At 43.0% G+C, this 24886-nt stretch overlaps 1 protein-coding gene across 3 annotated transcripts in view; it reads right to left on the bottom strand.

The window, feature by feature from the left end:
- LOC131591630 (zinc finger SWIM domain-containing protein 6-like) overlaps nt 1–24886 on the bottom strand; it is a 352285-nt gene that overhangs the window by 151388 nt on the left and 176011 nt on the right. For 2 of the 3 annotated variants that reach the window (XM_058862523.1, XM_058862522.1), the window contains 2 exons: nt 9642–9708; nt 5439–5795 (listed from right to left, as the gene is read on the bottom strand). In XM_058862523.1, the coding sequence (XP_058718506.1) occupies nt 5439–5795; nt 9642–9708 (424 nt within the window). The remainder of the gene's footprint in view (nt 1–5438; nt 5796–9641; nt 9709–24886) is intronic. The other variant, XM_058862521.1, reaches the window with a different exon arrangement.

Genomic DNA, 24886 nt, shown 5'->3' with positions numbered 1-24886 from the left:
ATTTTATGGCTTCACATGCAAGAATCACAGCTGTGGAAACACGTCTGCAGAAATTAGAGGATAAGATAGAGGAGAATCAGAAGAAACTTAGAGACAAGATTAAAGAGGACCTTCTCCAAATCTCAGCAGTACAGATCAGAGGTCCTGGCACTCAACGCAGGCGTTCCCCAGATCGGGAGAGAAGGTATACCCCACGAGCTGAGCTGTGGTTCTTCCTGTTTGATTGTGGAGAAAACATGAGGAGGTGGGGTGGGAAATCTACTGTAGCTCTGGCACAATGGGTGCGTGAATTGAAGGAGGAGAAGAGTCACAAAGGAAGTTCCACCAAAAGGGAAGCAGCTCCAGTTGCCCGTAGCCGAACTGCCAGGTATGATGATGATGACATGTCTGATCCCCTTGAAGGAACATCCAAGACATATACCCAAGGAAAGAAGGATAACCAGGCTTAGAGGGGCCCTGCCTCTAGCCAGGTAGAGGCTAGGGAAAATCGTGTTTTTTGGACTGTGTGGATTCGTTGGCCTGGCACATCAGAACCACAGAAATATGAGGCCTTGGTTGACACTGGTGCACAGTGCACGCTAATCCCATCAAGACATGTGGGGGCAGAATCTGTTTCTATTGCTGGCGTGACAGGGGGATCACAGGATTTTACCTTGGTGGAAGCAGATGTGAGCCTGACTGGAAATGAGTGGAAGAAACACCCCATTGTAACAGGCCCAGAGGCCCCATGCATTTTGGGCATAGACTACCTCCGAAGTGGGTATTTCAAAGACCCAAAAGGATTCAGGTGGGCATTTGGGATAGCAGCTGTGGAGACAGAAGGTGTCCAGCAACTGAACACCTTGCCTGGACTGTCCAAGAATCCATCTACAGTAGGACTTCTGAAGGTGAAAGAACAGCAAGTACCAATTGCTACCTCGACTGTGCACTGCCGACAATATAGAACAACTCGAGATGCTGTGATCCCCATCCATAAGATGATCTGAGAGCTGGAGAGCCAAGGGGTGGTCAGCAAAACCCACTCACCCTTCAACAGCCCCATCTGGCCTGTGCGTAAATCTGAAGGAGAATGGAGATTGACTGTGGACTATTGTGCATTGAATGAAGTGACTCCACCTCTGAGCGCTGCCGTGCCAGACATGCTGGAGCTCCAGTACGAGCTGGAGTCCAAGGCAGCGAAGTGGTACGCCATTGCTGACATTGCCAATGCATTTTTCTCCATTCCCCTGGCAGCAGAATGCAGGCCTCAGTTTGCCTTCACGTGGAGGGGAGTGCAATACACTTAGAACCGACTGCCCCAGGGGTGGAAGCACAGCCCCACCATCTGCCATGGACTGATCCAGGCTGCCTTGGAAAAGAGTGAGGCTCCAGAACATCTGCAGTACATTGATGACATCATTGTGTGGGGGAACACAGCAGCAGAAGTGTTTGAGAAAGGAGAGAAAATCATCCAGATCCTACTGGAAGCTAGTTTTGCCATCAAGAAAAGCAAAGTTAAGGGACCAGCTCATGAGATTCAGTTCTTGGGGGTAAAGTGGCAAGATGGACAGCGTCAGATTCCTACTGATGTCATCAACAAGATCACAGCAATGTCTCCACCAACTAATAAGAAGGAAACACAAGTTTTCTTAGGTGCCATAGGGTTTTGGAGAATGCATATTCCTGAATACAGTCAGATTGTGAGCCCTCTTTACCTGGTCACTTGGAAGAAGAATAATTTCCATTGGGGCCCTGAGCAGCAACAAGCCTTTGCTCAGATCAAGCAGGAGATCACTCATGCAGTAGCCCTTGGCCCAGTCAGGACAGGACCAGACGTGAAGAACGTGCTCTACTCTGCAGCCGGGAACAATGGCTTGTCCTGGAGCCTTTGGCAGAAAGTGCCTGGGGAGGCTCGAGGCCGACCACTGGGATTCTGGAGCCGAAGCTACAGAGGGTCCAAAGCCAACTATACTGCCACAGAGAAGGAAATCTTAGCTGCCTATGAAGGAGTTCAAGCCGCCTCAGAAGTGATTGGCACAGAAGCACAACTCCTCCTGGCACCCCGACTGCCAGTGCTGGGGTGGATGTTTAAAGGAAAGGTTCCTGCTACCCACCACGCCACCGACGCTACATGGAGCAAGTGGATCGCCCTCATCATGCAGCGCGCCCGTATTGGAAACCCAAATCGCCCTGGGATTTTGGAGATAATTACAAACTGGCCAGAAGGTGAAAACTTTGGTCTCATTGATGAAGAGGAGCAGGACAAGTGACACGGGCTGAAGAAGCTCCACCATACAACCAACTGCCAGCAGAAGAAACATGCTATGCTCTGTTCACTGATGGTTCGTGTCGCATCGTAGGGATGAACCGGAAGTGGAAAGCAGCCGTATGGAGCCCCACACGACAGGTCGCAGAGGCCACTGAAGGAGAAGGTGGATCAAGCCAACTTGCTGAACTCAAAGCTGTTCAACTGGCCCTAGACATTGCTGAAAGAGAGAAGTGGCCAAAGCTCTACCTCTACATGGATTCATGGATGGTAGCCAATGCTCTGTGGGGATGGCTGGAAAGGTGGAAAAGGCCCAACTGGCAACGCAGAGGAAAGCCAATCTGGGCTGCTGATGAGTCGAAAGACATCGCCACCAAGGTAGAGAAACTGTCTGTGAGGGTCCGTCATGTAGATGCCCATGTCCCCAAGAGTAGGGCTAATGAAGAGCACCGAAACAATGAGCAGTTGGATCAGGCTGCAAAGATAGAGGTGTCAAAGATAGACTTAGATTGGCAACACAAGGGAGAGTTGTTCCTAGCTTGATGGGCCCATGACGCCTAACGTCATCAGGGTAGAGATGCCACCTGTAAGTGGGCATGAGACCGAGGGGTGGATCTAACCATGGACAGTATTTCTCAGGTCATCCATGACTGTGAGACATGTGCCACGATCAAGCAGGCCAAGTGGCTGAAGCCACTATGGTATGGTGAACGTTGGTCCAAATATAGGTATGGGGAAGCCTGGCAGATCGACTACATCACACTGCCCAAACCTGCCAAGGCAAGCGGTACGTGCTCACAAGGGTAGAAGCCACCACTGGATGGCTGGAAACTTACCCTGTGCCTCATGCCACTGCCCGGAACACCATCCTGGGACTTGAAAAGCAGGTCCTTTAGAGGCATGGCACCCCTGAGAGGATTGAGTCAGACAATGGGACTCATTTCAAGAACAGCCTTATAAATACTTGGGCTAGGGAACATGGCACTGAGTGGGTGTACCATATCCCCTACCATGCACCCGCTGCTGGAAAAGTTGAACGGTGCAATGGCCTGCTTAAAACCAGCTTGAAGGCACTGGGTCGGGGGACTTTCAAGAATTGGGAGATTAACTTAGCAAAAGCCACATGGTTAGTGAACACCCAAGGTTCCACTAACCGAGCAGGCCCTGCCCAATCTGAGCCCTTTAGAAAACAGATGGAGATAAAGTTCCAGTGATACATATGAGAGGTATGCTGAGAAAAACTGTTTAGGTTAATTCTGCTTCCAGCAAAGACAATCCAATCCGTGGGGTTGTCTTTGCTCAGTGACCAGGTTGCACTTAGTGAGTGATGCAAAAAGATGGAGAGACTCGGTGCATACCTAAAGGAAACCTGGTTTTAGAGTGAACTACCCAAGACACTGTGCTTTTATCTTTATCTGCATGTACATATGTATATAGTTAGTGTGTGTTTGTGTATAATTTAAAGGTTTAATATTTGATGTAACATTTTAGTATGGGAAAAAATTCGGGGTGGGTAACGTTGGGGGTTAGATGTCTTTTTTTTTTTCTAGCTTGCCTGTGGAATTTTTACCCATTACTTGCAGGAAGAACCTAACTGTGGGTACTTAGTGGGTGCTTGAGAGAAGGCAAAGAGTTCTGCCGGGTCCAGGGGGAGAAAGGGGGCAGGAAAAAAGGAGGGTGGGGACAGTTTGGCGCAGGGAGCTGTTGCAGTGGGGAGAAGGGAATTTCGCCATCACCCAGATGGAGCTGCTGCTTCTTCTCCTTCCCTCTTCATTGGTGGCCTCGCACCCCCTGTCCTGCCAGGACGTGTGGCAGTGCCAGGCACCGCTGCGGAGCTGCTGATACACCTCAACCACCGGCCTAGGATCTCTGCTCATCCCTGCTGTTCCAGACGACTGTTCCTCAGAGCCCTGCAGGAGCACCGGAACTGCCTGCCCGAGGGAGTTTGTGAAGCAAAGCCTGTCCTCTATCCCTTCCCGTCTCAGCCGAGAAAGCTGTCACCGGATCCCTGGTTCTGTTTTCTTTCTAATGCTGTAGTTATTGTTGTTTATTTGCCTTATTATAAATACTAATAAAGAACTGTTATTCCTATCCCCAAATCTCTGCCTGAAAGCCCCTTGATTTCAGAATTATAATAATTCGGAGAGAGAGGGTCTACGTTCTTTCATTCCAAAAGGGGCTCCTGCCCTCCCTAGCAGACACCTGTCTTCTAAAACCGAGACATCATCAAAACTAGAGAACTGATATAAGCAGGGCTCCCTATGAAGGAAGATCCCAAAAGGAATTCAGTACAAAGGAAGCTGAGAAATCCAGGAAGAGAAAGAAAAATACAGAAGAAATGCAGCAGAATCAGCAAAAAAGAAAAATGATTATTTAGAGAAAAGTTACATCCTGTTGGTCAGGGTGATGGTCGCAGTCGTATCAGGTGGTGGTTGCAGTCGAAAGCAGTGGTCCTGTGGAAGTTTTGGTCCTCCTCTGGATCTGTGGAGTGGTGGTGGTGGTGTCCCAAATCCCCAAATCCAGAGATTATATATGCTTAGGTTTGTTTGGTAATGCTCAGTACCTCCCTCAGGGTGGGGACTTTCACAATGGAATGATGTAATACTGGGAGTCATTGCAGTTGCCTATTTTGCTGGTGCTATTGAGTCCATTATGGCCCATTAGCAGATGTGACCCCCTCAGGATGGGTGTGACTGTGGTGGTGTTTCCCCAGAGGGAGTTATGACAGCTGAGTCATTGGTATGAAGAAAAAGAAACACTACTCTGCCTTACACGGTTGCCTCTTTTTTCCTTATCTCATTTAACATCCATCTTGTAGCCTGAGGTGTCAAGTGTGCACTGGACAGCTACTGCAAACTACCCATCATTAACAGTGTGTCAGAAATGAGGTAGAGAGGAGTCGAATTAATTGTTTGTTACACCCACATACTGCTAAACTGGAACTCCTGTAACCAGGACAGAAGGAACCCACACTGGAGCAGGGGAAGAATGTGAGGAGTCCTCCCCCTGAGGAGAAAGCAGTGGCAGAAACAACATGTGATGAACTGACCACAACACCATAATGTAAACACCATAAAAATTACAAAATAATTAGGTTGAAAGGGACTTCAGAAGGTCACACTCCTGAGTGCCACAAAAAATAATATAAAAAAACAGAGAGGGAATGAAACAAAAGAACAAGCATCAAACTTACCATGGACTTGATTGATTTCTGAATTCTGAGAAAGAATTTCATCTGCTAATTTCTGAGCAGTTGGCAAAACTTCTCTGTGGTGCACTGTGATCAAATACTGAACAAATTTTTGTAGTTGGTCTCTGTTCATTTGAAACAGTGTCTCTGAAATGGGAAGATGCAGTTTGACCTGATCTGGCTTGCGGATCCGGTATAAAGAGAGTGCCACAACGTGAGCACAGTAAAATATGTCCTTGTTTCCACAGCTACAAGTCACTGAGGTAATCTTGCAACGATCAAAGCTGATAGCTACATTGCAAACAGATTCTGGCTCCGATTGCATTGCAGGGTCTGTCACAGTGCCACTCAAGTGGAAACCTGTGAAGGGAAAAAAGGAGGGCTTACATTCTTAAATAAAATACCATATCTCATTTTTGATAACCTTTAATCAAGCAAAAGTCATCATGTATTTCTGAGAAAGAATATATCTCATAGAACTTGTTTTAATTACAAGTATGATGAACCCTGTCTTTATGTCATACCCTTTTAATATCCAATAAAATCAAAAGGAGCTGGTTTACAAGCCCTCTGCCATTCCATCATAACATTCATAAAAATTTGATAGTAAGAAAAAGTTACTTGGTAAATGATAGCTGCAGAAGCAGAGTTGCATCCAATTAAGACCAATGTGAAACTCCCAGTAGTTCAGCAAGCTGGCAGCAATTTTCCAAACCTCACACCAGTCTGCACCTATCAGCAAATTTATCCATTCTCTCAATAAGTAAGAGGAAAGTAGTGCACTCTAGTGGCACAAACCCTGGTCCTAATCTCAACTCTGCCACTGATTCACTGACACAAGTCACTTAACCTCATTGCTTTCACCTCTCCCACCACTGAGCTGATGCTAAAGCTCATCATCAACCCAAGCAATCTGGTAGGGCAGCTATGTTGGTGTAGCTCTTGGGAAGTGGAAACTGCTGCAGTTACCAATACACAGGATATCAGATTCATAATAGTCAATGAGACATGCACAAACTGTTTCAGAAGTGTGCGTCTCCACTTGGCATGATAAAGCACAAGGCAAAAGAGCTGGTTTTTCTTATATTAAGAAGATATGGTATATCATAAGAAAGATCTTCAACCACTACTCCACAGAGCACCCTGTTGAACCAAGGTCTCAAATGCTGTTCTTTGAAGATCAGACCTGAACCCATCTCTGTTTTCCCAATGTTAAGGCCCAGTTTTGGCTCTCAATACTTTATCACTGCAGAATTTGGATGTTTCTTTTGGATTTTATGTAAACATGACATTGATTTTTGTTTCAAGCATTACGTCAGAGGTATAGCTACAAAGCAATACAAACAAATTACATATTATCAGTATTAAACTTGAACAGACTGCATACATAAAATCTGGAATGGATATTACAAGTAAGGTGTTATACATTAACTATTTATAATGGAAATAATATAAAGCCACATTCCCTCAAATTCCAAAACTGATTCAGTATTCTTGTATTTCAAGAAAAATGTGTTGTAGGAAGCAGTATCATGTGAAAATTAGGTGGTAAAAAAGACATATGTACATAGCTATAGTCAAAAATATTGCATCTCAAATTGTTTTTAAGAAGCTCTTCAATCTACTAGAAATGAAGAGGAAAATCTAATTTTTTTCATTTGTTTATGCTGTGCATTTCAGAGCAGGTTGTGCAGTCAGTATCACTGTTTGGATTTCATTCAGCTACAGAAATTTGATGCTCTACCCAGAAGTCATAGACACAGACTCTTGATTTTTGCAAGATAATGTTTATCAGTTAAAGTAGTGTCATGAGTTAACTTCACCTTTAAAACCGAGTGAAAAAAAAGAGGAAGTTGAAGCTACTGGTGACTGATGGGAGTTTTTCTTCTTGACCAATTATCAGTCATTTCAAGAATTGACAGCAGATCTGACCATTAAAAAGTGAATTCAACTTGTAAACACTCCCTTAAGAAGTACACTCAGAGCTGTCTCGTGCTCTTTTTGTTTCCGGCTCTGGAGAGGTAACAAGCTCCGTTTTGGCTTTTCCCCCCCCTCCCAGGCCCGGGACAAGGCCGCAGGGAGGGGGGGGAAGGAGAGAAAAGCAGTTTAGCAGTTTAGTTTAGTTTTCAAGGTCTGCTGTTAGACTGAAACCGGACACTATGAACTTTTGTAGCTTTCTTCTTTTAACTCCTTTATTACCTAGATAAACAACAGATTACTCCTTTTTCTTAGAACAGACAGAGAAAGAGAGACAATTAACATGTAAGACATCATAAACTTACCAAAGACAGTGAAGAAAAGAGTTAAGTTTAAATAAGAAAGAGAGAAAAAGAAGATGCTTGTTGCTGAAAAGTCTTTCTGTTACAGCTATGGAGATGGACAGTAGTTTAAAGACTCCTTTAATTCATGGCTAGAGTATGGGAGGAATAGAGTATTCAAAGTGTGGACTTTAAAGAAAAGAAGGATGATTGTGATGCTGTGAGTTGCTGGAACTTGCGAGTGAAGTGAAGATTTTAAAGCCTTAAAGGAGCCAGGGAGATGGCTGTTTTCCAGGAGGGCTCACAGAGACAACTGAAGAAGATTTTTACCTTTGAATCACTTATCCTTAAAAATAACATCCCTAGATTCAATTTGACCCATTGTACACTTCAGAATAGTGTGAAATGGGAGGAGTGGACTCTAGAAACTCCATGGATTAGCAGAAAGAGACTTCTGTTTCTCTACGGGGACTGATGAAAAGACTCTAAAATTGAGACTGTTTTTGACCACCAAGATTGTAAAACTATTTTTTTTTTGTCTCTATGTTGTTATGTGTACAAAGAAATAGTCAAATAGTGAAAAGAAAAAGAGTTTTCTGAAAGTTTATTTTGGTATTCTTATTCTAGTAGTTTGTTAATAAACTGTCTTTATTCCTTTTAAGTTTTAAGCCTGTTTTGCTCTTATTTTAATCCATATCTCTAGCAAAAAATAAGTAAGTTTTTGTTACTAGCTTAAAACCACGACAAGTAGTTAGAGTTGAAGAGGCAGTAAGCTGTAAAGTGCACAGAGAGGAAGGGGGGGAGGATGAAGAAGCCCAGGTATACTTGACATTCTTGCTCTTGGCTCCACTCAACACATATACAGAGAAGGGGAAGGGAATTTCCCCTTGAATCATGAGGTCCTCCCTCTGACATTCCCTTTGGTTTTTAAGTAATTATAGCATGCTCCCATGAGTGCCCACTCTCAAAAAAAAGGTATTGTTAAAACGTATCCAGCTCTATTTCAGGTTAATTTCCAGTAAAGAAGAGATGTATTGGTGGTCTCAAGGAAATTGTATAGGAGATATCTTTTTTTAATATCACTTTCCTACAAAGTATATATCCAAGTCTCTCATCTATGAACTGAGGAAAAGTGTAGCACTTGAACACTCAAAAAGGGCCTGATCCTACTCCTTCCTGCTCTCAGTAAGCAACTGAATTGGGTCTGGTTGAGCTGGAGTTCATTTTCCCATAGAACCCCTCCCAGTGCTGTGCTTTGCATTGATAGCCAGAGAGGTGCTGATAACACACCAGTGTTTTGGGTACTGCTGACCAGTGCTGTCACAGCATCAGTGCTGTCTCTCCAGTATTCCATCCCATCAATAGAATGGGGGTGGACAAGATCCTTGGAGGGCACACAAGTAGCCCAGCTGATCCAAATTAACCAAAGGGATATTCTATACCATATGACGTCAGTTCAGATACAAAAGCTAAGGGAAGGAGGAGGAAGGGGGTTATTTGTTATTTACAATGTTTGCTTTCCGGAGCAACCGCTATGCGTGCTGAAGCCTTGGTTCCTAGGTAGTGTCCAGACATTGCTTGCTGATGGGAAATAGGGGATAATTTTTTTTTCCCCTTTGCTTGTGTGCATGCAACCTTTCATTTCTGCTATAGCAAACTGCCTTATCTCAATGTACTAGTAAAAGTCCCCCCTCTCATGGCCATCACTGATGATGACTGAGGGGGAATGGAGGATTCTTCCCCAGCAGAACTTCTGCTTATAGCTAGGATGGGAAATGAGGAGGTAGAATTTTTAGTAGATACAGGAGCTAGTTACTTGGTGCTAAATACAGTAAAAGGAAACTTGAGTAATGATTCTATCACAATCATTGGTGCAACAGGGAATCACAAAACTCAGCCATTTTTCAAACCCATTGATTTTAAATTAGGAAAACAATGGATGACTCACCAGTTTTTGTATCCACCCAATTTGTCAAAGCCTCTCCTTGGGAGAGATTTATTGGAAAAACTAAATGCTGAAATGAAATTTAAAAATGGAAAAATAAAGGTTATTATTCCAGAACCTAATTATGTGGAAGCCTCTGTTTTTGCAGTACAGTCTCTGAAATTGGACATGATCCATCACTCAGTATCACTTCAGGATGCAGTAATTATGATAGGCTGGGCTGGAGAGGTGGCTGGGTGATCCAAAAGAGCAGAGCCTGTAAGGATTAAATTGAAACCTGGAGCGGGACCGGTAAGGCAAAAGTAATACCCTTTGAAAATAGAAAGTTGTAAGGGTTATTATCCCTTGTGGAAAAAATTATAAAATAGGGCCTATTGAAGGAATGCAAATCCAAATTTAATAAACCTATTCTGCCAGTTAAGGAGGCAAATGGAAAGGATCACTGTCTGGTACAGGACCGTAGAGCCATAAATAAGATAGAAGAAGATATACACCTGGTAGTAACAAAACCTTATACCTTGCTAACAACCTTGAGTGAAAAATTAAAATGGTTTACAGTATTAGATTTGAAAGATGCCTTTTTCTGTATCCCTTTGAGTACTGAAAGTCAAAAGCTTTTTGTGTTTGAATGGGAAAGCCAAACTGACTTGGACAGTTCTACCACAGGGGTTTAAAAATAGCCCCACCATAATCAGAAATCAATTGGCAAAAGAACTGGAGAGATGGAAAAATAAGAACCTCATTCTAGTCTTGTTACAGTATGTAGATGACATTCTGATAGTCACTGAAACTGAACAGCAGTGTTGGGATCAGACTGTGGAATTATTGAATTTTCTGTGACTAAGTGGATAAAGAGTATCCAAAGACAAAGCACAAATAGTCCAGACCACAGTAACCTACTTGGGATTCAAAATCCTCCAAGGACAAAGGATGATGGGACAGGAACAAAAAGAAGCATTTTGCCAACTCCCACAGCTACAAATGGTAAGAGAGTTTTGTGCCTTTCTCATGATGATTGGATGGTGTTACCTGTGGATCAGCAGTTATGGGCTGCTGGTAAAGCCACTGTATGAGCCCTTGAAGATGGCTCAGAAGGACTTTATAGACTGGACTGATAATCCACAGGCTGCCTTTTTACAACTCAAGCAAGCCTTTATGTGGGCTCCTGCTTTGGGGCTCACAGACACCATGCACTCATTTGAACTATTTACCTATGAAAGACAAAACAGCACTGGGAGTGCTGTCACAGTTCCTCAGGGACCAGAGATGGGCCTTGGCCTACTTTTCAAAGCTGTTTGAGTCTGGGATACAGAGTGTGTGCCCTTGTTTCTGATACTTAGTTTTAAGATCCAGACAAACACTGAATTTCATATAACATGAAATTCATGAGCATGTTTTCATGGTGATACATGAAAACAACTGTCAAAGTTAGATAGATGTCGTGGTTTTAAGCTAGTAACAAAAAAACTACTTATTTTTTGCTAGAGATATGGATTAAAATAAGAGCAAAACAGGCTTAAAACTTAAAAGGAATAAAGACAGTTTATTAACAAACTACTAGAATAAGAATACCAAAATAAACTTTCAGAGAACCTTTTTACTTTTCACTACTTGATCATTTCTTTGTACACATAACAACATAGAGACAAAAAAAAAATAGTTTTACAATCTTGGTGGTCAAAAACAGTCTCAATTTTAGAGTCTTTTCATCAGTCCCCGTAGAGAAACAGAAGTCTCTTTCTGCTAATCTATGGAGTTTCTAGAGTCCACTCCTCCCATTTCACACTATTCTGAAGTGTGCAATGGGTCAAATTGAATCTAGGGATGTTATTTTTAAGGATAAGTGATTCAAAGGTAAAAATCTTCTTCAGTTGTCTCTGTGAGCCTTCCTGGAAAACAGCCATCCCTTTGGCTCCTTTAAGGCTTTAAAATCTTCACTTCACTCACAAGTTCCAGCAACTCACAGCATCATAACTACTCTTCTTTTTTTAAAAGTCCACTCTTTGAATACTCTATTCCTCCCATACTCTAGTCATGAATTAAAGGAGTCTTTAAACTACTGTCCATCTCCATAGCTGTAACAGAAAGACTTTTCAGCAACAAGCATTTCCTTTTCTCTCTTTCTTATTTAAACTTAACTCTTTTCTTCACTGTTTTTGGTGGTTTTATGATGTCTTACATGTTAATTGTCTCTCTCTGTCTTTTCTAAGAAAAAGGAGTCATCTGTTTATTTATTCAGGTAGTAAAAGAATTAAAAGTTTTAAGAAAGCTGCAAGAGTTCATAGTGTCAAGTTTCAGTCTAACAGCAGACCTTGAAAACTAAACAAAAGTGTTAAGCTCGGCTTTTCTCTCCTCCTCCCCCCCCATCCCTGCGGCCTTGTCCCGGGCCTGGGAGGGGGGGGGGAAACTAACACAGAGCTTGTTACCTCTCAAACGCCGAAAACCAGAAAAAGAGAACGAAAAAGCTCCGAGTATACTTCTTAAAGGAGTGTTTACAAGTTGAATTCACTTTTTAATGGTCAGATTTGCTGTCAATTCTTGGAAATGGCTGATAATTGGTCAGGAAGAAAAACTCCCATCAGTCACCAGTAGCTTCAACTTCCTCTTTTTTTTCACTCGGTCTTAAAAGTGAAGCTAACTCATGACAATAGAAAAAGCTAAAAGTGTAAGTGTGTAGATTAGAAAGTTTTCTTAAGTCACTGGGTGAAAAAGTTAGTTTAGAGAACAGGAGACAAGATGGAGGATTTAGGGTGTTGTCTCTTGTCCCTTCTTCTTTCTTCTTCGTGTTCTTCTCCTAGAGGTTTTTGGGTAATAGTAAGTAATTGGACAGAAAATGCCGCAGTATAGCACAGAGGTGATGGGTCATTGGGTCATTAAGAAAAATAATAAACGTGTCTATTGTTAATTGGGTAAAAATAGGTATAAAAATAAAAGAACGGTGTTGTTCAGAGCCATTTTGTGCTATGGGGCACAGGGTGAGCCACAAGGCCTTGTTGTATCATCAGAAGAAAGAAAAATAATTTTTTAGAGAAAATTTACAAAAGCAACTAGATAATGTCAACCAGGGCTGGCCTAGTGGTCTGAGGGCAGTAGCAGCTACTGTTCTCTTGATCCAGGAAGCTCGAAAACTGACTTTGGGAGAAAACATTGTTTATGTATCACATATGGTGTAGTCAGTACTTGAGCAAAAAGGGGGCCACTGGCTATCTCCTAGCCAGATGCTAAAATATCAGGTAGTCTTGCTGAAGCAAGACAATGTGACACTCAAAACAACTTCTATCATTAACCCTGCTATGTTCTTAACTGCCCAACAAGTAGAAGGAACCCCAGAGCATGATTACTTGTAGACTATAGAAGAAGTGTGTTTCAGCAGACCTGGCTTAGGAGACTGACTCTTGGAAAGACCTGACTGGGAATTGTTTACCGAAGGAAGCAGCTTTGTCTGAAATGGAAAACAATTATGTGGATATGTAGTGACTACACACCATGAGGTAATTGAATTGGGGGTGCTCCCCTCAGATGTTTGGGCCTAGAAAACAGAACTAATTGTACTCACTCGAGCATTGGAACTGAGTAAAAGAAAACGAGTTAACATTTGGACTGATTCAAAATACACCTTTGGAGTGGTACATGCACACATAGGACCATCTGGAAAGAAGGAGGCCTTTTGACATCTCAAGGCACATCAATCAAAAATGGAAAACATATCTTGGATTTACTTGAAAGTATCCAGAAACCAGAAGTCACATCATGCATTGCAGAGCACACCAAGCAGGTAAGACCAAACTGGAACTGGGGAATCATTTAGCCAATAAGGCTGCCAAAGAGGCTGCAAAAAAAGGCACATTAGAAAACAAAGTTTTATCTTTAATACCCCTGTCAGAGATACCTCTCCCAGTAGAGAAACCAGAGTATAGTGATAGGGACTGTCAATTAATTGTAACCTTAGAAGCAAAATTTGATCCACAAGGCTGGGCAGTTACCCCAACCAGGCAAATAGTAGTCACTGAACCAATCTTGTGTGAAATAGTGTATCACAAACACAAAACCACTCATTGGAGTACTGAAAAAATTTTCAAACATTTTCAAAAATCTGTAATTAGGTCTAAAATGGCTCAGATTGTACAATCAAGAATCCAACAATGTATAGTTTGTAAAAGAAACAACCCTAACACAGCTAACAAACTAGTGCTAGGGGCCATAAATTCTGGAAATGTTCCAGGTGAATACTGGCAGATTGATTTTACTTAATTACCCAGAAAAGGGGGATATAAATTCCTCCTAGTTCTGGTGGATACCTTTTTTGGGTGGCCAGAAGCCTTCCCTTGTCATACCAACCAGGCTAAGGAAGTGACTAAAATACTGTTGAATCAAATAATACCTACATTTTGGGTACCTTTGGGAACATCATTTGACAGAGGTTCCCACTTTATTGCAGAAGTGGTACAACAGGTTAGGAAAGCCTTGGGAATATCTTGGGATCTTCATACTCCTTATAGGCCCCAAGCTAGTGGCAAAGTAGAGCAAATGAATTATACAATCAAATTGCACTTGGGTAAAGTATGTCAGGAAACCTCCTTGACATGTATGCAAGCCTTACCTGTTGCTCTACTTCGAATTAGAATTCAGCCACGGACCACCAGCAAAATAAGCCCCTATGAGCTGCTATATGGTCAACCCTAGGAAGTACCACACATTCCAGGAAACACACACATAAAACGAGGGGTCAATTTGAATAATTACCTCATTTCTCTTTGTAAAACTTTACACAATTTGCAGCAAACAGTGATTGCCAGGCTGATGGGATTGGACAAACCAGTGCATGAGTTCCAACCAGGAAATTTGGTCTACTTAAAAGACTGGGGAACCTCTCTGCTCCAGTGAAAGTAGAAGGGACCTTTCCAAGAACTATTGACAACTTCTACTACATTGAAACTGGACAGAGTAAAATCGTGCATACATTATTCCAGAATTAAAAGGGATGAAACCCTTTGGTTAATCGAACAGTTGTCTGAGAAGAAACAAGATGCCTAAGTCTAGTTTTGCTATCCCAGCAATAGTTAATTCAGCCTTGATTTGGGAGAAAAATTTCCATCTAGTTTTATTGATGCCATTTTGGATTTTGCCTTTTTTTCTTTTATATGTTCTCTGTATCTTTGCACATATATTTGTAGATCTGTAGACTACTGTATTAGTGGCTAATTTTCCCAGTAATTTCCCATGGCCTTTCCCTAGGCAGAAAGACAAAACAAATTCCAGACCTCTAAGCCCCAGGGGGTACAAGGCCCCAGAGCTATCTTAGTTCTTCCTGGCTACCGAGGTTAAGAAAAAGTCTTCAAGATACATTTTCATGGACAAAGTACAGCTAGTGCCAAGGGGGGGGGGGCTCCAGAAAAGGGGCTTGACCTGGAAGAGAATTGCATCACCACTTGTCCTCCTAATTGGTATTTTTTATCAATTATGCTAATTTCCTAAAGCCTATAAATATGTACTCACCCCTGGGGGGGTGGGCTTTTGCGGACATCTTTCCATAACAGTCCCTGAAGGCCTTCAAATAAAGATCCACTCTTATATTACCTCCTTACTAAAATGTGATCCAAGTGTTGTAAAAAAATGGGAGAAATTAATACTAATAGAACAGAACAGTGTAGCCTTGGGAGAAGTAGATAAATTATGTAACTTAGGCAAACAAAAGTCATGCAAAACACAAGCAGGATGCTGGCTCAGCTCTGCAAGGCTGACAAACAGAAGTTATGTAAAACAATGATATTGCACTTATTCAAAAGCAGGGGTCAAGGAACAGCCACCTAGAAAGAACACCAGACATTGAAGATCACCGAAGACCCCAAAGAACCATATAAGGACTTCTGATAAGGAAAATTACTATGTAAAATAAAGTTATACATCAAGATAGCTAATGAATATGTAATCAGTGTGTGTAATAAAAACTCTGTTTACCTGATGGTCAGGGCACTCAGTTAGAAGAAGGATCTTCTGAGTGATGAGCATGCTGCAACAAAGAATGCCTGCTTTCTAATACTCAAAACTGCGTTAGAAAGTTTCTATCTGGCCGATTTTGGTATAAAAACATCAGGACATCTAGGAAGAGATACAACATACAGATGGGCATGTGATCAAGGGGTGGACCTGACCATGGAGACTATCACATAGGTTATTCATGAATGTGAAACGTGCTGCAAAATTAAGGGAGCTACGCAAGTGAAATCTCCCTGGAATAGAGGGCAGTGGATGGGTTTCTGATATGGTGAGGCCTGGCAAATTGACTACATTGGACCACTGCCATGAACATGCCATGGCAAGAGCTGCATACTTACCATGCAACTACTGGTTGGCTGGAAACATACCCAGTAAACCATGCTACTGCTTGAAACACCATCTTAGGCCTTAAGAGACATTTTGTAGTGACATGGTACCCCAGAGAGAATGGAGTCAGACAATGGGACTCATTTTCAAAATAACCTTATAAACTCTTGGGCAAAGAAACATGGCATTGAGTGGATATGATCACATCCCTTATCACCCACAAGCTTCTGGAAAGATTGGGAGGTATAATGGACTGCTGAAGACTATGTTAAGAGCGTTAGGTAATGGGGCATGGAAGCATTGGGATGCAAATTTAGCAGAAGCCATTTGGCTGCTTAACACCAGAGGATCTGCTAACTGCCCTGGTCCTGCCCAAACAAACCCCCTACACACTGTGGGAGAAGATAAGGTCCCCATACTACACACAGGGAAGTGGCTGTGGAGAAGTCAGTGTGGATTTCTCCTCCCATGGGTAAAGGCAAACCTATTTGTTGGATTGTCTTTGCCCAAGGACCAGGGTGTATTTGGTGGGTAATGCTGTAGGATGGAAAGACCTGGTGTGTGCCTTGAGAAGATTTAACCTTGTGAGAAAATAATCTGTGGTGTGAGATGTATGTTGCACAAAGTAGCAGAAATTATATGAACTGAGAAAGAATGAATTTAGTGAGAAGCAAGGAATGCAACAATGACCTGAGCCGAGCTGGTGTCAGTGCCCAATGATTGAGTGTGCTGTTTCTCCTGTCCTGTCTCTCCAATATTCTCCCCTACCCCATCAATAAGCTGGGGGTAGGCAAGATCCTGGGAGGGAACACAACTAGGCCAGCTGACCCAAATTAACCAAAGGAATATTTCATACCATATGATGTCAGCTCAGATAGAAAAGCTAAGAAAATGAGGAGGAAGTGGAGGGTATTTGCTATTTACAATGTTTGCCTTCTAGAGTAACCACTACATTTGCTAAAGCCCTGCTTCCTGGTAAATGACCTGTTGTGGTACATCCCCCCTCTTTTTCAGGTCACACTGCGATCTGAGAAATGCTCTTTAGGCCTCGGCCTTGAAAAACAGCACCTGGGCTCAGCTCCTCTTGACCTTATCAGAAACACTGTCTGCATCAGGAACTGCTGCTGTCTACTGAGCTCCTGTTTTCTTTATGAACATCCTTGGAAACTATTTTTCTTGCCTGAATGGCATAACATCCTTGTTCTCACACTTTCAAAGAAAGTGTCCTGACCCAAAGTGTGGGCAGAATGAAATACTGTTCTGGCTAAAGCCCATTCTCTTGCAGGCCTATCAACAGCGCTCCAAAATGAGACCCTTTGAGCTCTTCTGGACAACAGTGGGTTGTGACCAGAAACCTTCCTCTAAGTGGGACATCTCTCAGAGCCAGTGAACTCTCAAGTTTGCTAAACTCAGAGGATTGCTGAAGAAGGAGTCCTAGGCTGTTGATATATTTTATATATTAGCAAAGGCCTGTCTGCACAAACCAGTCTTTGAAATAAGTCGTGATATTAAAGGCTAAAGTCCTTGAAACCTTCCTGCAGAAGAGAGAGTAAAGCAAAACAATATCCTTGTGTACAGGAGAAAAAATGTAAACCTGTGTGTATTAGCCAATGATAATTTGCTTAGCCCGCGGACCCTGTAGAACCCTATAAAAGGTGTGCTAAAGATAGAAATAAATGGCGTTCACATTTACTTCTGTGAAGGGTCGTGAATAAGCTGGTGGCCTCTCAATACTAGGCCAATACCCCCACTCATTAAGACTCAACCCTTTGCCCATTGAGGAGATGTAAAAGCATCTGAAGTGAGTATTTCACTACCTTTGAGGGGAATTTTTTTCAGGTACCTTGCACTGACTCTTTATGTCTGTGTGCATACATGAGTGCATATGCTATAGCAAATATGGAAGAAATGCTGCTCTCTTATATGTTGTTAGGGTATCAGGTGTTGGTGTAAGGAAAGAGTTAAACAGAGAGCAACAGCAACAGTGCCAGAAGCAGCAGCATCTCTCTGACACAGCATGTACCTGAGACAGAACTGGACAAATGAGTTTCTACTTCTAAGTCAACAAAGAACTGTACACTCTTTATTCTCCTTTACCAAGGCTTTGGAGAGAACAATGGAAAATGTTAAGAGCACAGATTTATTGTAGAATTGTGATTACATCTGTAAACTGTAACTAAATAAAAGCTCTTAGGAGTAAAGATATATATACTGATACTTCCAAATAAAATCTCAGATTCACTCTCTGTGTTGGTGGGTCTCATCCCTTATATATCACAAGATGTTTAAGTACCTTAGATATCTAAGTAAGTTAGGCCTTTAAATAAGTTTAATATAAGTTAGGTTAAATGCTGTTAAGTGTTATTCCTTTGTTAAATTGTTAAGGTTGGGTTACAGGTTAAGTACTGTTAAGTTTGAGTGCTGTTACAATTTTAGGCCATATTCCTTTTTATCCTTGCCCTTTCTATCCTTTGTCACATGCACCTAAACACACACACACACATATCACTCCTCCCCCAGATAGTCTTGGCTCATTTCTGTTTTGATTGACTGGATTTTGTTGTTTTGTTTTTTTTTTTCTTTTTTCCTTGATGTGCTTTAACTGTCTGGTAAGTAGTAGAGTGAACCTTGCCAATGTACTTTGTCATGCTGACACTTAATATTAAATCTGGTTTCTACTGATAGCCTTGCCAGTGATTTTTTAAGCAATCTTAAACTTTTGTTCATAACATGGCCAGACATTGCTTACTGATGAGTAGAGAATATCTTTGTTTCCCCATTTGCTTGTGCATGCACAGCATTTAACTTTTGCTTTAGTAAACTGCCTTGTCTCAACATAGAAGTTGTTTTCCATCTTATTTTCTCTCCCCTGTCCAGCTTAGAAGAGGGATTGATAGAGCAGCTTGATGGGCACTGGGCATCCAGCCAGTCAACCCACCACAGTGTCTAAACTCCTATTAATTCTGATAGGAAAAAAACCCCAAGATATTTTAAAACGTGCCCAACCACCTATTCCAACAATATTGTCACTTAATTTGTCAGCAAATAATTCAAGCATTCACAAGGCTAAAATTTTCCTCAACAGATGAGTCTCTCCAGAAATATTTAGAGTTAATAGCAGACCTAACTTTAATTCCCTACTCACATTCAGACATAAATGTAGCTCCCACCTTGTTCTCCCTCTCACTGAACTATTTGAGAATTCATTTTACAATCAGCAACATTTATAAAAAAATATGTTAATCTAAACAATTACAGCACTAAAACAGGCAGGTTACCCTACGAGTTCACTATGGTATTGTCCTGGTTCTGGCCAGGACAGGGTTAATTTTTGCAGTAGTCAGAAAAGGGCATGGCTATGACCCGGAGGTTATTCTATACCACCTCACATCATTGCCAGGGGAAGGGAGTCTCTTCCGAGGAGAGGGGGTTCCTTCCAGTCAATTAAGCTTGGCAGAGGGAGCAGTGGAGTGGCCCCGGTTCCGAGCTGCAGGGAGCAGTGGGGGTAGCATGGCAGGGATTTCTGCGGTGAGTAATAACATTTCTTTTCTTGTACCCTCTGCCATTAATATTGTTGTTGTTACTGTTCATTTTCTTATCTCATTGCTGCTTCCAGTATATTGTTCTTATCTCAACCCATTATCTTTACCTTTTGTGCCTCCAATTCTCCTCTCCATCCCACTGCAGGGGGAAGGGGAGGGGGGGAGCAAGAGAACAGCAGCATGGTTTGGGGTTTCAGTGTGAGAGGAATGACAGGTTTGTCTTTACAAACAAGCTGTGGGTCTGCTGATAAGATGCAGCTATCAGTAAGAGACAACAGAAACAATGGGATAGATTCCACTGAAAGATGAAAGAGGCACTGAAAGACCACCGTGAATTCCACAGAAGTTAAGAATTAAGAAGGGATTATGCATTGGGAGGGGGGGAAGGTACCCCAGGTATCAGGCGTTCCGGAAAGTCTGTACCTCTCAAGTACCTCAGCCTATGGGGAAAGAGAGAAGGGACAAGCAGCCGGGAATTAGGATAAAAGGAGGCTGCGCCCTCCAAAAATTTGAGAGACCCCAGGGGAATGCCCCATGGCCTCTCCCTTTATTCGAATAAAGTAAAAGGACTCCTCTGTCTCCTTTTTGGACATAAACCTCTGGTGTTTGTGGATTAATTTTCCTGACAATTTTTGCGGGCTCGTCCGGGATATTTCCACCATCCGGGGCGACGGGCAGCGAGCGGAGCTGAAGGCGCGCCTCACCCAGTTTCGGTGATCAGCTCCCCTTGGTGGCCACCGGCATGGGGCGATCGATTGGGTTCCCGAGACTGTCCAGGAGACAGACGAGTGGCGGACCAGGGGGGTCCGTGAAGAGTCCACAGGGAAGGACCACTGAAAATCTCACCGGTGAGTAAAATGGGATCTTCGGGGAGCAAGCCTGGGAGGGCACCCAGGGAGGGTAGCACAGGCAAGCCTGGGAGGGCACCCATGGAGGGTAGCACAGGCTAAACGGGGTACCCATTGTTATAAATTTGTATTGTGATATTGGCTTTCGTAGATGAATCTTATATGTTAAATACTTTTTAGCTATGTATGTACTTTTTTCTTACTAACAAGTCTTAAGCTTAAAAGAATTTCCTAGGTACAAGGCAAGGAAACCCCAGAGGGCAAGGACAGTGGGGCCCAAGCTGTTATCAGGAGAATAATAGAGCCCAAACTGTTATCAGCGAAAGATATGAAGCCCAGATACCCTCAGAGGAAGGATGACGGGGCCGGACTCTTATCAACAAGGGACCATTTGCAAAAGAAATGAAACCAAACTCCAAAATAATGCTCATCAGCAAGAATAAGGATGACCAGCAAAAATAGTGCTGACCAGCAGAAAATTAAGTTGTGCAAAAGCATGATCTAAGAAGGCAGAACCAGGGAGGGGACACGCTTTGAATATGCATTAACCCCTCACAGCAGGGGGGGATAAAAAGAGTGTTCCTGAGATACCAGGTGTGTTCCTGGCAACTCGCCAGGGCACCCGGCCGTTTTAAACCTTTGCTTTATTTCTATTGTCTCCTAATTGTCTTTTTTATTTATATTAAATCCTTTTATAATTTATTAAGTGAATCTCGTTTTTAAGACCATGGAGGGTTGCAAGGGTACAGCCGGGAAGGGGTCTCGGCAAAAGGGATGACGGTCCCATAATAATCCCGGAGAGTCCCTTGGGGAGAATGCTGAGATCTTGGGACAGATTATGCATTCACACAGATGTAACTATGGAAATAATGGTAAAATATTGTTATTATGTATAGCCAGAGTATAAGTTGCCAAATATGGCCACCTTAGAACACAGAATTCATTTGTGTTGAGTTCTGTGGAGGTATCTAGAGGAGAATTGGAAAAGATGGATTGAAAGGGAATGTGGATTGATATGGTTTAAACAAACAACAAGAGAAATCTATGTGTTAAGAAAAAAAAAAGGGGGAAGAGGAAAAAAAAAAGGGGGAGGGGGGAAGAAGAAAACAGTGAAGATTAAAATGTTTTTCAGCACCTTCCCCCGTCTTGTCCTCCAGTGTTACCAGCTCACCCAGGAGCAGCTGCAGGTCCCTGTATCCTCACCTTCCAGGGCAAAGGGATCAGGGAAATGCTGTTCCTACAGCTCCACCTGAGAATAACAGTGGTGTAGGGGGAAGGGAGCAGCATATCATATCACCCCCTAGAACTAGAAGGAATCTCGAGAATCCACGCCCGGGGTGGGGGGGCAATAAGGGGAGTCAAGAGTCTTTGACAACAGGGGATGGATGGATTGTGTTGGTGTGCTGGAACGGAATTGGTTAATGGGGAGTGTGGAGAGATGTGGTTGAAGCAGGGACCAGGAATGGAGGTGCAGGACCAGGAGCACTGGCTGGGGGCCTGTGAGGCTGCTGAGACTCAGCACTGGGCAGTGCCTGACCCCACCGGCCCAGGACAGGGGCAGCAGCAGCTGCCGGCCCTTTGAGGCTGCAGGACTCCCTGGCCGCCTGTGGTGCTGCCGGCCGTGCCCGCCGAACGCACTGGAGCGGGGAGGAGCTGTTTGGACAATGTGGCAGGACAGGAACTGGCTCTGGTATTCGGTGTGTGGTAAATAGAGTGAGCACAAGGAGGAAAGGCGAAGGTGATGGCCTTTTTCAGGCCAAAGAGGGAAAAAACGCAAGGTCCAAGAGGTCCCCCGGGACAGAGAGGACGGGATCGGGCACAAGGAAGTGGCAGAAGCTTTCTCTCCCCAGCAGGGGAGACCCAAGCCAAACAGCAGTTGGGAAAAATCTGTGTGCTGCCTTCAGGACGTAGGACACTGAAAATGGCAATGTCTGCAAAAAAGCCAAAAACAGCTGGACTGTCGAGAAAGTCCAGAAGATAAGAGAAATAGATTGTTAAGAGTGTCAAAGGCTCTCATTATATCCACCAACCTAGAGCCGTTGTCAACTTTTAAAGTGAATCTGGATCGAGGAGAGGTGTGTGTCTTAGTAAAAACAAAGACCTCTCGATTCACCTTAATTTTTATCCCCGACGGGGAAAATTGTCTAAAGAATTTTTTTGATCGTTCAAAAGAGTTGTGAGAATTGTGGTTTCTTCTGTGTGCTCAGAAGTTTGAACACATCTTTCTCTGAAAGAATTGTAAAAATTGTAGTAAAATAATTTGGAGATTTAATTAATTTGTCTACATGAAGTTTTGTGCAGAATGACTCCAGTTTGGAGGGGACCACACCCCTCTGCTTTTTGTATGTTTTGTTGTAAAAAGCCAGAATTAGCAAATTTCAGTTATGAAGCCAATGCTGCAGGTCATACCTTGTAGGGAACACCCCCACCAGTCTGTGGTTTGTTGTAGCCTTAAAGCAAATTCTGTAACTGCAACCTTGTAAAAATAGTGTCCTATGGAAGGCCTGAGTATTTGTCATGCACTTCCTCTGTGGAAGTTATAGGAAAACTTTAAATGAAAGTATTTTGTTTCTTTCCTTAACCCAGCCTCCTGTTTGAATGGCCCTGAAGAGGGGAGCCAAGGCAAATTCCATGATTGTATTCAAGTAATAGATCTACAAACTAGGGCAAGGAATGATTTGCGAGACATTCCATGGCCTGAAGGAGAAAACGTGTTTATTGATGGGTCTACAAAAGTGGTGGAAGGAAGACGCAGAGCTGTATGCACTTGTGAGTGGCTGTGAATTATACCGAGACAAGACAGTAAATGTTTTTACTGATTCTAAATATGTATATGAAGTGATACATGCATTTGAGAAACTGTGAGAAGAAAGAAGTTTATTAACCTGCAAAGGAAAGACGTTAGTTCATGAGAATTTAATCTCCTGCCTGTTAAGAGGTGGTGAATTTGCCAAAAGAAGTAGCAATGATGCACATTAGAAGGCACCAGGCAGGGTGCTCAAAAGAGGCAAGGAGAAGCAGACTAGTTAATAAAGAAGCGAAAAGCTGCATTGTTGCCAGAAGTTTCTAAGATATTTCCCTTGCTCCCAGTGGCTGCCCCCTTGCCAGAAAGGTTGTCTTTTTCACTGAAGGACCTTGAGATAGTTGTGAAGAGTGGGGCAGAAAGAAAGGGAGGTGGTTAGTTTGTAAGGGATGGTGAGCGGATGCCGAGAGTTCCGACATCGCAGTTGTTAAAGCAGCTTCATGGGAGAAGTGCCAAGGCTCCCGAGGGATGGCAAAGACCTTCCTCAAAATGTATACTGCTGTGGGTCTTTTTGTTCTGGCAAAACGAGCTGTTGATGGTGGTTTGATTTGTGCTAAGACAAATAACAAAGTTACAAAGAAACTGGCCAGGGTGGGGAGGCCTTGGGCTGTAGTCCCTTCCAAAGATGCCAAGTGGATTTTACTGAGATGCCCCGGGTGAAGAAATTTAAATATCTTTTGGTAATAGTATGTCAAATTAACAGGATAGCCAGAAGCCTTCCCAGCTGTTTCAGCAACCACAGGGTCAGTTATTAAAGTATTTTTGGAACAAATAATTCCAAGATATGGGATAGTGGAAGCAATAGACTCAGATAGAGGAACTCATTTTACTGGAAAAATTCTTAAAGGAGTAATGACTGCTTTAGGGATACAATGGAACCTCCACACTCCCTGGCATCCCCAAAGCTCAGGCCAGGTTGAAAGGATGAATGGAGAGATAAAAAAAACATCTTCTGAAGCTAGTGATAGAAACGAAAATGCCATAGCTGCGGCTCTTACCACTGGCTTTAGCAAGAATAAGAGCCAGACCCAGGGAAGATATTCAACTATCTCCCTTTGAATTGATGTTTGGAATTCCTTATCCTTGTAATTCTCAGCCTGGGGCGGGGGTAGAGATAAGTGATGTATATCTAAAACAGTATGTGGGTCAGATACTGTCTCTTGTGAAATCTCTTCGACAGGAAGCTCAGCTGACACAGACCCTGCCTTTGGACTTTGCTGTTCATAATATCCAACCAGGAGACTGGGTCCTAGTTAAGGAGTGGAAAAAAGCACCCCTAGTGGCTAAGTGGCGTGGACCTTTCCAGGTGTTGCTGACTACAGAAAGAGCTGTCAAGACAGCTGAACACGGGTGGACACATCACACTCGAGTCAAGGTCTCTAAAGCTCCAGAGATTTGGACATCTCAGCTGGAGGAGAAGGATGGGAATCTGCGACTGACACTCCGCAGGAGTGGACCGGAGCAGTAGCCGTGCGTCGACATCGGGGGAAGCCCTGAGTGCCTACCCACAGACTGCCTGCTGAAATAGTCTGTATGGGCATCCCTGCTCTCAAATCTCCAGACACTGGGAGCCAATCCATGCTGTCATTGCTTTCTTTATGCTAAGCTGTTTCTGTGCTTTCACTTGCCACAGGTGGTGTAAAAGACAACGTGAAATTGAAACTTAGAAATTACATTGTAACACTATTAGAATGTTTCTCTTAATAATTTTACCTTTATATTTCAGTTAAG

Source organism: Poecile atricapillus, chromosome W (assembly GCF_030490865.1).
Source record: "Poecile atricapillus isolate bPoeAtr1 chromosome W, bPoeAtr1.hap1, whole genome shotgun sequence".
Taxonomy (NCBI): Eukaryota; Metazoa; Chordata; class Aves; order Passeriformes; family Paridae; genus Poecile; species Poecile atricapillus.
Note: the sequence above shows the minus strand (reverse complement) of the source record. Positions and strands in the feature narration are given on the sequence as shown.